This window comes from Camelus dromedarius, chromosome 5 (assembly GCF_036321535.1).
Source record: "Camelus dromedarius isolate mCamDro1 chromosome 5, mCamDro1.pat, whole genome shotgun sequence".
Lineage (NCBI taxonomy): Eukaryota > Metazoa > Chordata > Mammalia > Artiodactyla > Camelidae > Camelus > Camelus dromedarius.
In genome coordinates, this window is record NC_087440.1 from 69,864,154 (window position 1) to 69,877,316 (window position 13,163).

A 13,163-nucleotide genomic window follows, 5' to 3' on the forward strand; every position below is an offset into this window, starting at 1 on the left:
TTCTTTCTTTCCCTATAAAAATGTAAAAAATCACTCTTAACTGGATTTGACCCATGGGCCATAGTTTGCTGATCCTTGATCTAGATTGTCTTGACTATTCTTGGTCCTTCCTATTTCCTTTATAATGCTTAGAAGCAGCTTGTCAGTTTTCAAAAACCTGCTGGAATTCAGATGAACAGTGCAGAGACTCTATTGACTATGTTGAGGAAGAACTGACATTTTTATAGTATCAAGGCTTCTGATAGTTATGCCTGCTTTTGATTGGTTTTAAAATTGGAATTGTGGGTCTCTTCCATTCTGTAACTGTCTTACTAGGATTACCAAGGGACTGTGAACACTATAGTTTTTCTTAATGCTTCCATTTATCATGACTGTTCCTCTTGATAATAATTACTTCTCTTTGGAATTTTGATTTTAGGATATTAATTATACATATTAGAAAATAGGCATTATTTCACATAAAAACTAAAAGGACAGGAATTTGATTCCAGAATTTAACGTCTTATAATTATCATGGTCTGCTGATGTGAATGTGTTTAAATAAAAATTGTGATAATCAGACATTACCTTGTTAAGGGTATTTGTATTTCTACATACCTCTTAAATTTTTATACCGAATTTGGAGAATATTTTTATATCAAATTTTGATATTTTTATACCTAGTTCTAATAGTTTCATACATAGTTTTAGGGTTTTTATGTTTTAGAGGTTTATGAAATACTTAACTGTACAAGCAAAAATTTTCAAAATATTTAACCACCAAACATTTATTTTTCTTTTCACCTAACCAGTGTACAATGCATGCGTTTTTATGTGACTATATTTAATGAATGTATACTATGTTTGTACTTTATTTCAAATACATTTTTATATATTAAAAAGGTCATAGTATTCGTTGAATTGATGTAAAGGTGGCTTATTTTTGTACATGTTTTTAATATGAGTATCTCTTAATATATTTATTCCGGGGCATAAAATCTTTTTACTTTGGTAAATCAAAAAGATTCTGATAGTCTAAAATTTTGTAACATCCTTTAACTTTGAAAATTTTGAAGTACAATATTGATAACTAGTTGCCATTTATATGTAGTGTTGAAAGCATATTGCAATTGGTTTAACATTTTCTGACCCCCAAAATAAAAATAAAATGATGACCCTTGGCTGCTGATCAGCAATTTAATCTGAAAGTGAAGTACCCTACCCTTTTGTGGACACTGTGTATTATAAATGCAGACATGAGGCTTGCAGAAGGAGTTCATTACCTTTTATAACTTTTCCACCATGTTCACTTCTTTCTTATCTACATGCCTTTTAGTGTCTCTTGCTTCCTTTTTCCTTTCCTCTGGCTTTTGCACATGCTCTTCCCTTTATCTGGAATCCCCTTTCTGTCATTTTTTGCTGTATCAATTCCTATTTTTCCTTCCCTGGGGGATGGCACTTAAACAATTATGTGTTCAGATTCTTCAGTGAGTCAGACATTGGGGCTACCTCAGTGATCAAGACCAACATGTCCCATATTTATCAAATTCTGTTCTAATTTCTGATGCCTGTCTTCTTGCAACATCTTTAAAATAGTCCTCCAACCCCAGACCCAAAAGCAACATCTCTTTTTCTCCTGAGGAGATCTCTCTCCCATATTCATGCATCCTCATGTTTTTGCTTGGTCTGGTTCACTGCTCTCAAGATCTGTCAAATGGCTAACACTCCGGCATTTCCCTTGACTGTCCTGGACTGGATTCACTGTTTGTTGAATCTCATGGCTTCCTGTTTATGGTTTAGTACCTCCTTTTCCTGGAGTACATGCTCAAGTAACTATGAAATTGTGGGCTGGAGGTAAATTTTCTGAGTCCTTGCATGTCTGAAAATGTTTTTATTCTAACCTCACAGTTGATTAATAATTTGAATATAGAATTTATTAAGTATATTTAAACTAAAAAAGTTTACCCATTTCTCCCACCACCTCCCCCCCTACACACCCCACCTTTGGCAACCATCAGTCTTCTCTTTATCCATGGGATTTTTTTTTTAATTGAAAATTTTTTATATGTCTTTCTCTGATTTATTTCATTTAGCATAATGCCCTGCAGATCCATTTATGTTGTTGCAAATGGCAAGATTTCATTCTTTCTTATGGCTGAATAACATTGCATTAAATATATATATAGCACATCTTCTTTGTCCATTCATCCATTGATGGGCACATAGGTTGTTTCCATATCTTGGCTATTGTAAATAATGCTGCAGTGAACTTGGGGATTCATATATCTTTTTGGATTAGTTTTTGTTTGTTTGTTTTCTTCTGATAAATACCCGGAAATGAAATTGCTGGGTCATATGATAGTTCTATTTTTAATTTTTTGAAGAGCCTCCGTACTGTTTTCCATAGTAGCTGCACCAATTTACATTCCCACCAACAGTACGCAAGTGTTCCCTTTTCCCTGTACCCTCAACACTTGTTATTTCTACTCTTTTTGATAATAGCCTTTCTAACAAGTATGAAGTAATATCTCATTGCAGTTTTCATCTGCGTTTCCCTGATAATGAGTGATATAGAGCATCTTTTCATGTACCTGTTGGCCATCTGTATGTCTTTGGAAGAATGTCTATTCAGATCTTCTCTTTAAAAATCAGATTGTTTCTTTTTTTTGCTATTGAGTTATATAAGTTCTTTATCTATTTTGGAATTAGCCTCTTATCAGATACAAGGTTTGCAAATATTTTCTCCCATTCAATAGGCTGCCTTTTCATTGTATTGATGGTTTGCTTTGCTGTGCAGAAGCTTTTTAGTTTGTTGTAGTCCCACTTTATTTTTGCTTTTGTTGCTTTGCTTTTGATGTCAGATTCAAAAAATCACTGCCAAGACCTGTGTCAAGGAGCCTACTGCCTATGTTTTCTTCTAGGAGTTTCGTGGTTTCATGTTTTGCACTCAGATCTTTCATCCATTTTGAGTTAGTTTTTGTGTATGGTGTAAGATAGTAGTCCCATTATGTTCTTTTGCATGTGGCGGTCCAATTTTCCCAACACCATTTATTGAAGAGATTGGCCTTTTTCCATTGTATATTCCTGGCTCCTTTGTCATGAATTAGTAGATTGTATAAGCATGGGTTTATTTCTGGGCTATTTTGTTCCATTGACCTATGTGTCTGTTTTTGTGCCAGTACCATACTATTCAATACTGTTTACATACTGTTCACTGAAGTTGAACATAATTATTCCTCAAGGTTTTAGGGTCAGTGTTCTCTTTTCTTCTGATACCTAGTGTAGCCATTGTGCTGTTCTGATTCTTTTAGATGGTTTCTCCCTACTGCCAGAAATTTTTTTAAATCCCCATTGTTTTAGTATTTTACAGTGTTTTTGTTTGTTTGTTTAGTTTTATTACTTGTACTGATACTTATTGTGCTGGGCCCTTTTCATCTGGAGATTAGAGTCTCTTAATTCTGGAAAATTTCTTTGTCCTATTTGTTCATTAATTTTTTTTCTCTTTTCTGTTTTTCTCTTTCTAGAACGCCTCATTTGTAGGATTTTGGACCTTCTGGATTAATTATATTTGTTTCTATTCTCTCTCATTTTGTTATACCTTCTGAGATACCTCTCATCCTTTTTTTTGCATTTTAAATTTTGATAATTAAAAAACAGTTTCTGTAGTTCTGATTCTGATCCTTTTTTTATTGCTCTTGATTTATAGATACAGTATCTTTAGGAATCTCTCTGAGGATACTAACTTGAGGGTTTTTTTTATTTTGGAGACATTCCTCAAATATCTTGTGAACTTTGGTTGTCCTTTTATATTTAAAAATGGAAGACACAAGCTGATTGGGAGCTCTGTGAGCATGTGGGGGACTAACCAACTGTCAGTCTTTAAGTGATAGGGCAGAGAGCTGTCTGCAAATGCTAGGGAACTCTGAAATTCAAGAATTTAGAGACAGTCAAGCCCAGGGAAAGGCTGATCAATGGTTTCAAATATAGATTTTAATTTACTTAATTTTAGCCTCAAGTCTTATCCTGCCTGTCTTTCCCCAGCATCCCTGGCACCTGGGAATTTTGACCCTCTCTGGGTTCCTGTGGGCAAGGCAGCCCCATTTTGATTGTATTCCTCTCTGCTATTAGCACTCTAAACTGCAGCTCTTTTCCTGCTTCCACGTGTTACCACTCATGTTTGTTCTTAGTCTTCCAGAATTAAAAAAAAAAAGTTCTCATCTGCTTGTAGTCCTTTCTCTTTGTTTATGGTAGGTTTACGTATTTTTTAAATTCCTTGTGATGACTCTATAATAAAGTATCAACTTGGCCAGACTAAAGTACATTTCCCAGAGTTCCCTTCCTTTTATGTTTCTGATTAGGGTGGATCACAAGGGAGATTTTTTGCATCTAAATGAAACATTTATCGCTGGACAGCCAAAAACTTTCTAATCCTTTCCCCAGAAAAGAATATAAAGTCCCTTTTTGTCTTTAGAGAAATCGTCATTCTTCTTAGCTGGTTCACATCTGCTCTTTTATATTCTGTAACTTAAAGTCTAAGATATGAAGTTAACTATTATTAATACATCTTAATGATATGGAAGAAAAATCAACCAAAAATCTGATTTGTATGTTTATATTTAAGCATCTAATATCAAATTAAGGAAGAAATGCTTATAGCTATCGCAGCCCTTATTTTTGTAACTGGTCGTGTAATTATAGTATTTATATACTTTTTCTTCCTCTGTTTAATTCATATTCCCTTTGCTTCCAGCGAGCTCTTCAGCTGGTCCTAGTTCCTTGCCTGGTGGGGGGACCCAAACCTTCAATCTTGAAAGGTTTGAGTTATTCTTAGCCCTGCCTGAATTGAGTTATTGTAGTTTTCTATTGACTTTAATCCCAGGACATGGAAGTACTAAGGGGTATCCTAGAGGATCTCCTCCATTCCATACATACTCCTCACCCTCACTGTGTGTAAGTAACCCGATTTCCCCTTGAAAGACAGGATAAGTCACCCCCAGCCAGTACAGTAACTCCCTTCTTTGCCTGTTGATTCAGAACCCAAAGTGGCCAGATAGCAGTCTCAGTTTGAGTTTAATAGAGTCATTGTTGTGTCCCCTGAGAGAAGCATTCCTCCCTTTGAAACTAAGGCTTCTAGATCAGCAAAGCCTAATGTCACAGGGATAGGAAGTAAATATTTTGCTGAAACTGAATTTATTACTCTCATTTATTTCCCTAACAAATGAAAGAAAAGCTCTTTTCTCTTTAGAGGCATGAAAGACATAACCGACCACTCAGTCACCTAAACCAAAAACCTTGGAACCATCCTAAATTCTTCTTTTTCCATTATTTTAATCCCACCTGTTAGAAAATTCTATCAGTTTTACCTTCCTTCACATCTTCACATCTTCACTTTTATCTCCTCCTTTACATCCTCGTATTAGTCACTGCCTTAGTACACTCTTCACCTTACTTACTCAAATTGCAGAAACAAAACTTTTCCTATTTATCCATCTGAAACTTTTCTTCTAGAGCAGTCTTTTAAAAATCAGATCATATTTAGTGGCTCTAAGCGTTTAGAATGTAATTCCCATCTACTTCCCGACCTGAATTAATTTACATATTGTAACATAGATCCAAAGTCACATGGCTTTAACATATTAGAGGTTTATTCTCTCTCAGATCTTATGTGGTGCCTCTACAGCGTCAAGAACCCAGGTTCCTTCTGATTTGTTACTTTACCATCTCTTAGTATGCTGCCCTTATCTACATGGTCCAGGATGCCTCACCACCATGTCAGAGCCAGCATGAAAAAGAAAATGGTGATGAGGAGGATGTGTCTTTCCTTTTAAGTTTACAACCCAGAAGGATATGTAAATCATTTTCACTCTTGGCGCATTAGCCAGAGCATGGAACAAGGAACAGGGAAGGAGAGTCTTTAGTCTGGCTGTCCTTGTTTCCAGCTACAAATGGAGAGGCTCAATTAAAAAGGAGAATGGAAATTGGAGGAATACCAGTAGTCCATGCCATTGAGGCATAAAAGGTCTTCTGGAGGTTGAACCTTGTCTGCCTCTTTGTCTTTTATCTCTTTATGTGCTGCTTTTCCACTCCTCCTCCTTTCCCAGCTATCCCAGAGTTTGTCTCCTCTTTCCTTCAGCCACGGTAAACTGTTTGCACATCCAAACATGCTATGCTGATACATGTTTCTCTGCCTTTCCTCATAATGCTGAAATACCCTTGCTACCCGCTTCTCTCATCTCCAGTATACTCTGATAACCTGATCTCTGAGAATTTGTTTTTCAGGAGTTAACTTAAGCGTCTTCTATTATATAAAGACTTTATTGGATAGCACCCCCTTCACCCTGGTAGAATTTACCATTCTCTCTTCTGTTGCCCTTATAATATGCAGATGGACATTAATCATTGCACCTTTTGGCAGTTTTATACACTTAGATTCTTCATCTTGGATTGTAAACCCTCTGAGGGCAAAGAAGACATTTTATTCATGAATCCCTTGAATTTAATGTAGTCCCTGATAGACAGGGGATGTGCACTAGATATTTATCAAGTGAGCAAGTGGGTCCATAGCAAAAACATCTCTGTCCAGTTTTAAAATGTCAATGCACACTCTTAAGATATAGCTAACTGCTGTTTTTTAAGCTTTTGTCAATTAATCAAGATGATAATGCTAGCTCCAACAATATTTATAATCATCCTATATTCTCTTGTTCATTGTTTCATATTTAGTTTTTAGTTATAATTTAATTCTAAAAGTACTTTCAGAATTAGCTATGGGGCCTTTTTTCCTGTTTAAAATGAGTGGACTTTTCTGGCTACTAAGGCACAATATTATAGTTGCTTTTTTAACAATTCAGTATATTAGTGACTTGCTGCAGATTTGTCCTAAGACTTTCTGAGCTCTGCCATGATAACATACTGGTTCTAAGATACAAATATTTCACAATTTGTTTAATGACTGACAGAGTCATTTTTGTAAACAGATTCTAAGGCAAGATTGCCTTAAATATTCTTACATGGAGATTTTTTTTTTTTCTGATTTACTGTCTTGAGTAATATCTTTTGTTTTACTTGTAGATTTGATGGTCCTCGAAGATTTGAGGATTTAGGGTCAAGGTGTGAAGGACCGAGACCCAAAGGGCCTCGTTTTGAAGGAAATCGCCCCGATGGGCCAAGACCCAGATATGAAGGTCACCCAACAGAGGGCACTAAAAGCAAATGGGGAATGATTCCCCGGGGGCCGGCATCTCAGTTCTATATTACCCCCAATACATCCCTCAGTCCTCGACAGAGTGGACCACAGTGGAAAGGCCCCAAACCAGCTTTTGGACAGCAACATCAGCAGCAACCTAAGTCACAAGCAGAACCAGGAAACAAAGAACCATTAGCAGACACCAGTAGTAACCAGCAGAAGAATTTTAAAATGCAATCAGCTGCATTTTCCATTGCTGCAGATGTAAAGGATGCCAAGGCGGCTCAGTCAAATGAGAATCTAAGCGACTCTCAACAAGAGCCACCTAAAAGTGAAGTCTCGGAAGGGCCCATAGAGCCTTCTGATTGGGACCAGAATTCTCAAAGTATGGAGACTCAAATGGACACAGCCCAAGCTGTTACTCAGCCTGTACCCCTTGCAAATAAACCTGTACCTTCTCAATCTACTTTTCCCTCAAAAACAGGGGGGATGGAGGGAGGAGCAACAGTAGCAACATCATCATCACTCACTGCAGACAATGATTTTAAACCTTTGTGTGCTGGTCTGCCCCACTCAGAAAACAACCAAGATAAAGGGCTGCCTCGGCCAGATAACAGAGACAATAGATTAGAAGGCAATCGAGGCAGCAGCTCAACTTACAGAGGTCCTGGGCAAAGCAGAATGGAAGACACACGGGATAAAGGACTAGTAAATAGAGGTCGAGGCCAGGCAATCAGCCGTGGCCCAGGGTTGATCAAGCAAGAAGACTTTCGTGATAAAATGATGGGTAGAAGAGAAGACAGTCGGGAGAAGATGAGCAGAGGAGAAGGCAGCCGGGACAGAGGGTTGGTGAGGCCAGGAAGCAGTCGGGAGAAAGTGCCGGGTGGTCTGCAAGGCAGCCAGGACAGAGGTAGAGCTGGCAGCCGTGAAAGGGGACCACCTCGAAGGGCTGGCAGTCAGGAGAGAGGACCCCCTCGAAGGCCTGGGAGTAGGGAGAGGGTACCACCCCGAAGAGCTGGGAGCAGGGAGAGGGGACCACCTCGAGGACCTGGCAGTCGGGAAAGGGGACTGGGAAGACCAGATTTTGGTCGTGACAGAGGTCCATTTAGACCAGAACCAGGAGATGGTGGGGAAAAAATGTATCCATATCACCGGGAAGAGCCTCCTAGGGCTCCATGGAACCATGGAGAAGAGAGAGGGCATGAAGAGTTCCCATTAGATGGTAGAAATGCCCCAATGGAACGAGAAAGACTTGACGATTGGGATAGGGAGAGATACTGGAGAGAATGTGAACGTGACTATCAAGATGATACACTTGATCCATATAACAGAGAGGACAGGTTCTCGGCACCACCATCTCGATCTCATGATGGAGATAGACGAGGCCCCTGGTGGGATGACTGGGAGAGAGATCAGGATATGGATGAGGACTACAACAGGGAAATGGACAGGGACTTAGATAGGGATGTGGATCGGATTGGAAGACCCATGGATATGTATGATAGAAATTTGGATAATGAGTGGGACAGAGATTATGGGAGACCACTGGATGAACAAGAATCACAGTTTCGTGAACGAGATATTCCATCTCTTCCACCTTTACCACCCCTCCCACCTCTTCCACCTTTGGATAGATATCGGGATGATAGATGGAGAGAAGAAAGAAATCGAGACCATGGGTATGATCGAGATTTCCGTGATAGGGGTGAGTTGAGGATCCGAGAGTATCCAGAAAGAGGAGATACATGGCGGGAAAAGCGAGATTATATTCCTGACAGAATGGACTGGGAAAGAGAACGGTTGTCAGACAGATGGTACCCATCTGATGTGGATAGACATTCCCCCATGGCGGAACATATGCCCTCCTCACATCATTCTTCTGAAATGATAGGGTCGGATGCAAACTTAGACTCTGACCAAAGCCTTGGAGGGGTAATGGTTCTCAGTCAGAGGCAGCATGAAATCATTTTGAAAGCTGCACAAGAACTGAAAATGCTTCGGTAAGTTGACTACTTAAGATCATTTCTTTTAGTCAAAACCACATTAGGACTGCTCTTTTTAAAATGATTGTGATATATTTGAATGGAATCATTTTATTTCAAGTTCTTACCACATAATTTTAATTTTTATTTCTGGTCGTTGAGTGCTGTTTGAGGGTAGGATGGGTATTTAGGTACTGTGTTAACTAAACTTATGTCCTGAAATATGAAACTTTGATAGCCATTCTTGGCTTTTATAGATGTGTTGCTGCAATGCCATGCCTCTGCATGTTTCAAGTTCAAACTTTGCGGTGCTCTGGATTCACAGAGCTTATATGTAAAATCTTTTTTTTCCCCCGGGAGGCAGTTTGTTCTTTGATATTAGATCTCATAGACTTCATATTCACTAATCTTTGGTATAACTTTGGAAAGTGCCGGAAGGGTTTATATTTTTCTCTGTTGAAGCTAAGAATATTTTACCTGGGAACAGCCTCAGATTTGTGTAACCATTGATTTTTTCTTTTGGGGATGTTTTATCTTTCATTATAACTAGAAGCATATATCTCTACTTGAAGATATTACTTGTTTCTACATAGTCAAGTATTTTCTTTGTGAGATGGAGAATAGAATTTGGATTTCTTGATTTACAATCACCTAACTATGTATACGTAGCTACATAATGCTTCCCATTAGTAGCAATAATAATAAAAGCTAATGTTTATTGTATGCTTACTGTGTACCAGGAACTGTACTAAGTGCTTTGTATGCATTAATTCATGTAATCCTTATACCAACTATATCCTGAGATAAGAATTTAGGAGTCTTTGACAGATTGCAAGCTTTCTGAGTAATTTCTTAGGAATTAGCAATGTTTGGCGAAAATAAATTAATAGTTAGGCTTTGATATATCCCAAAGTATTGTGTTTCTTTCACTTTTCAATTCTGGTCTACATTTGTGGATTATGTGAATTGAAATTACAACTGAAGCTTTATAATTAGAAAATTATGATGAGGAAAAATACTTGTAAGTAAAGATGAAAGATCAGGTGTCCCAGGAAGCAAAACAGATTTCTGTGGTCTATAGAAGTTACACTCTAAGAGGTGGGACTTTTCCAGATTACTCATGAAAAAGATGTGGAAAGCGTGCCATAGAACATTTAGCTACTACATACGGAATTTACTTTTAAATTATGGACACCTTTAATTTAACACCTACTGTGTGCTGACACTGTGCTGATAATTTACTGTGTATTCTCAGTCCTCCTATCTCAAATCTTTATCTCAAAGGCCTACAAAGATAAGTGGCATTATTCGCACTTCACAAATAACACTAAGGCTTAGAGAGTACCACTTGGCTACTAAGTGGTAAACCTGTAATTTGAACCCAGTCTGTGACTCTAAAATCTATTTTGTTTATGGAGAACACCAAGCTGATTGGTGTTACTAAGCTGCCAAGGTTTCTTTCCTTTCCTTTTTAAAATTTCTTTTTCATCCATTATTGCTTTGTATAGAAATGCTGAATAAAAGGTACTTCATCCTTTTTTTTTTTTAAAGCTCTTTCTAGGCCACATAAACATAATTAAACAAAATATGTGAAGTTATGGATAGGAGTGATCATAGTTGGATACAAGTCAGCTATGTTGTGTTGGGGTAGAGTCATAATGTGATTTACATGGGGCAGAAGAATAATCTTTTTATATACTTGATCCTTTCTTTGTGTCCATTTGGGCCACTGCACTTTACAACAATAGGAGAAAATTGTAAAAGTTCTGAAGAGGCTGTAGTAGATGTTATATTTGTTTAAGGTGGGCATTGTAAGGAAAAGTAAAAGGAATTTTACCAGAGATTTAAAGAAAAACTTTAAATTAAAGTTTGAATAAAGTTTAATATGCAAAGAAGAGTTATAATTACTCTTTGGGAATATGAAGTTTTGGTTTTAAAGGTATAAACTGACAATTGTTCTCACCATAGACACTGGAGGCCATAAACTAAAATGCCCACGAGAAACAGACAGTTAACTAAGATGAGTGAAAGTGGGCCAGGCTAACTCTGCTGGGTGTGGTAAGGATTGTGGCAAACTGCTTCATCTAAAAAGGGTAGCCACTACTCCACTAAGCTGATGGTTAGCATGTGGGAATGTAGGCCCAATATTTCCAAGTCTCTTTAAAATTTGAATTTATATTGAAATATATATTATTTTGCTTTGTAAACAATAAATAAGTCAGATTTTTAAAACTGTTGTGAAAGCCAAGTTTTTTTAAAAAACCATGTATTCATATATTCAGATATATTCATATTTAGCCAATGGGCTACCATTTTGCAACCTCTTATCTAAAGAGTATTGAATGAAAAAAATAGTAAGAGATTTTTGTGGGATGAATGAAAATATGACAAGTAGGTGAGATATTAAAATAGACTCCAGAGACAGATTCTAGAATTCATCCTTGAAGATCTTCAATAAATTATCATTATTTATAGGTCATAGATTACTGATCAGTTAGATCATAAAGGCAAGAGAATATTGCCCTGGAGGTGCTCTGTGAGCACTGCAGACAGTTTTAGAACAAGGTTTTTAATTTCCTTTTTCGTTCTTCGATATTAATTGTAGTTATTTAGGAATGGAGAACACATGCCTTCAGTACAATGACAATTTTATTTGTTTCCAGGGAACAGAAAGAACAGCTTCAAAAGATGAAAGACTATGGGGCTGAGCCGCAGATGCCTGACCATCTACCACCCCAAGATTCCAGACTGCAGAATACATCTTCAAGACCTGGAATGTATCCGGTATGGGAAAATGTATGCTCAGATAATGAAATGGTTCCTACTTTGTATGTTTGTATATTGTTTGATTTTTTTTTGTATTACAATAAGTATAAATTTCCTCTGAAAAATGTAAATTTTGGAAAAGTAAAAAACTAATGGTAACAGACCTTAAAAAGTATACCAGGCACACTTTGTGATCACAAAACTAGAATTTTCCTGGTAATCCTTTTTTGTTGAATTAGTCCTGTTTTCCTTCTGGGCAATGCAAGGACTCCCTGTGAGCTTCATAGTTTCCCTCCCTTTTTAGGCTACTAGTCCTTAGCTAGGGAGGGGGTGGAACATCATGCACCAATTCAGGCAGTGAAGTTATGTTAAAAACTTGTGTGATTAAGTTCTCCCCTTGTTTTGCTTTCGTTTTGTTGTTGTTTGACCTTTAAGCCAGTGATGGGCTTTAAAAATGTTACCATGCAAATAACTTTATAACACAGTGAGAGAGAAAAAAAAACACTATTGTGCCTTTTCATCAGATTAACTTTTCATTTCTCAATGTTCCCTTCTATCCTGATCTAACACACAACATTCATACGTAATGATTGATGTCAACAGCCACCATGATGTTGACTCCCCAGATCACATCTCCTGACATATGTGTGCATCCATCTGCCTACAGGGTTTCTCTCTGGATATGTCTTCTGTCAAAGTTAACATATTTAAAATGCAGCTCATTATTATCCTCCATGTAACTTGTTCCTTCCCCTCACCACCTGAACTTGAAACCTGAAATCAGCCTTGACTCTTTTCCTCTATCCTACGCTTTTATATCCAGTCATTCTGTTGATTAATTTTACTACTTTAAAAAATACTATTCAAGTATTCTATCCTGCACTTCCTCACAACCTCAGTTCTAGCCTTCATCGTTTCTTGTCTAGATTATTTCAGAAACATCCTAATTCATCTCTTTCCATCTCATTCCCCTATGATCCATTCTTCATTCTGCTTCCAGAGTGATTTTTTTTTTATTTTTGAGTCATATTTTGAGGTATAATTGGCATATGTTTTAAGCCTACATTTTAAGCCCATAGTTTGAATTTTGACAAATGTGTACCAAGAGATTAAAAAATTTCTGTTACTCCAAAGAGTTCTCTCCTGCCATTTCGTAGTCAGGACTACCCCTACACTCTACTTTAAGCAGCACTGATATGACTGCTGGTCAAAATGGACATTTTAAAACATAAATCTCACTATGTTGTGCC

The 13,163-nt window shown here is 37.3% G+C and overlaps 1 protein-coding gene across 3 annotated transcripts in view; it reads left to right on the plus strand.

The window, feature by feature from the left end:
* YLPM1 (YLP motif containing 1) overlaps positions 1 to 13,163 on the plus strand; it is a 58,288-nt gene that overhangs the window by 19,009 nt on the left and 26,116 nt on the right. For 2 of the 3 annotated variants that reach the window (XR_010381033.1, XM_064486115.1), the window contains exons 5-6: positions 7,051 to 9,165; positions 11,811 to 11,943. Coding sequence is in view for 2 of the 3 variants with exons in the window: in XM_064486115.1 (XP_064342185.1) it covers positions 7,051 to 9,165; positions 11,811 to 11,943 (2,248 nt within the window). In the remaining variant the exon portion in view is untranslated. The remainder of the gene's footprint in view (positions 1 to 7,050; positions 9,166 to 11,810; positions 11,944 to 13,163) is intronic. The other variant, XM_010976498.3, reaches the window with a different exon arrangement.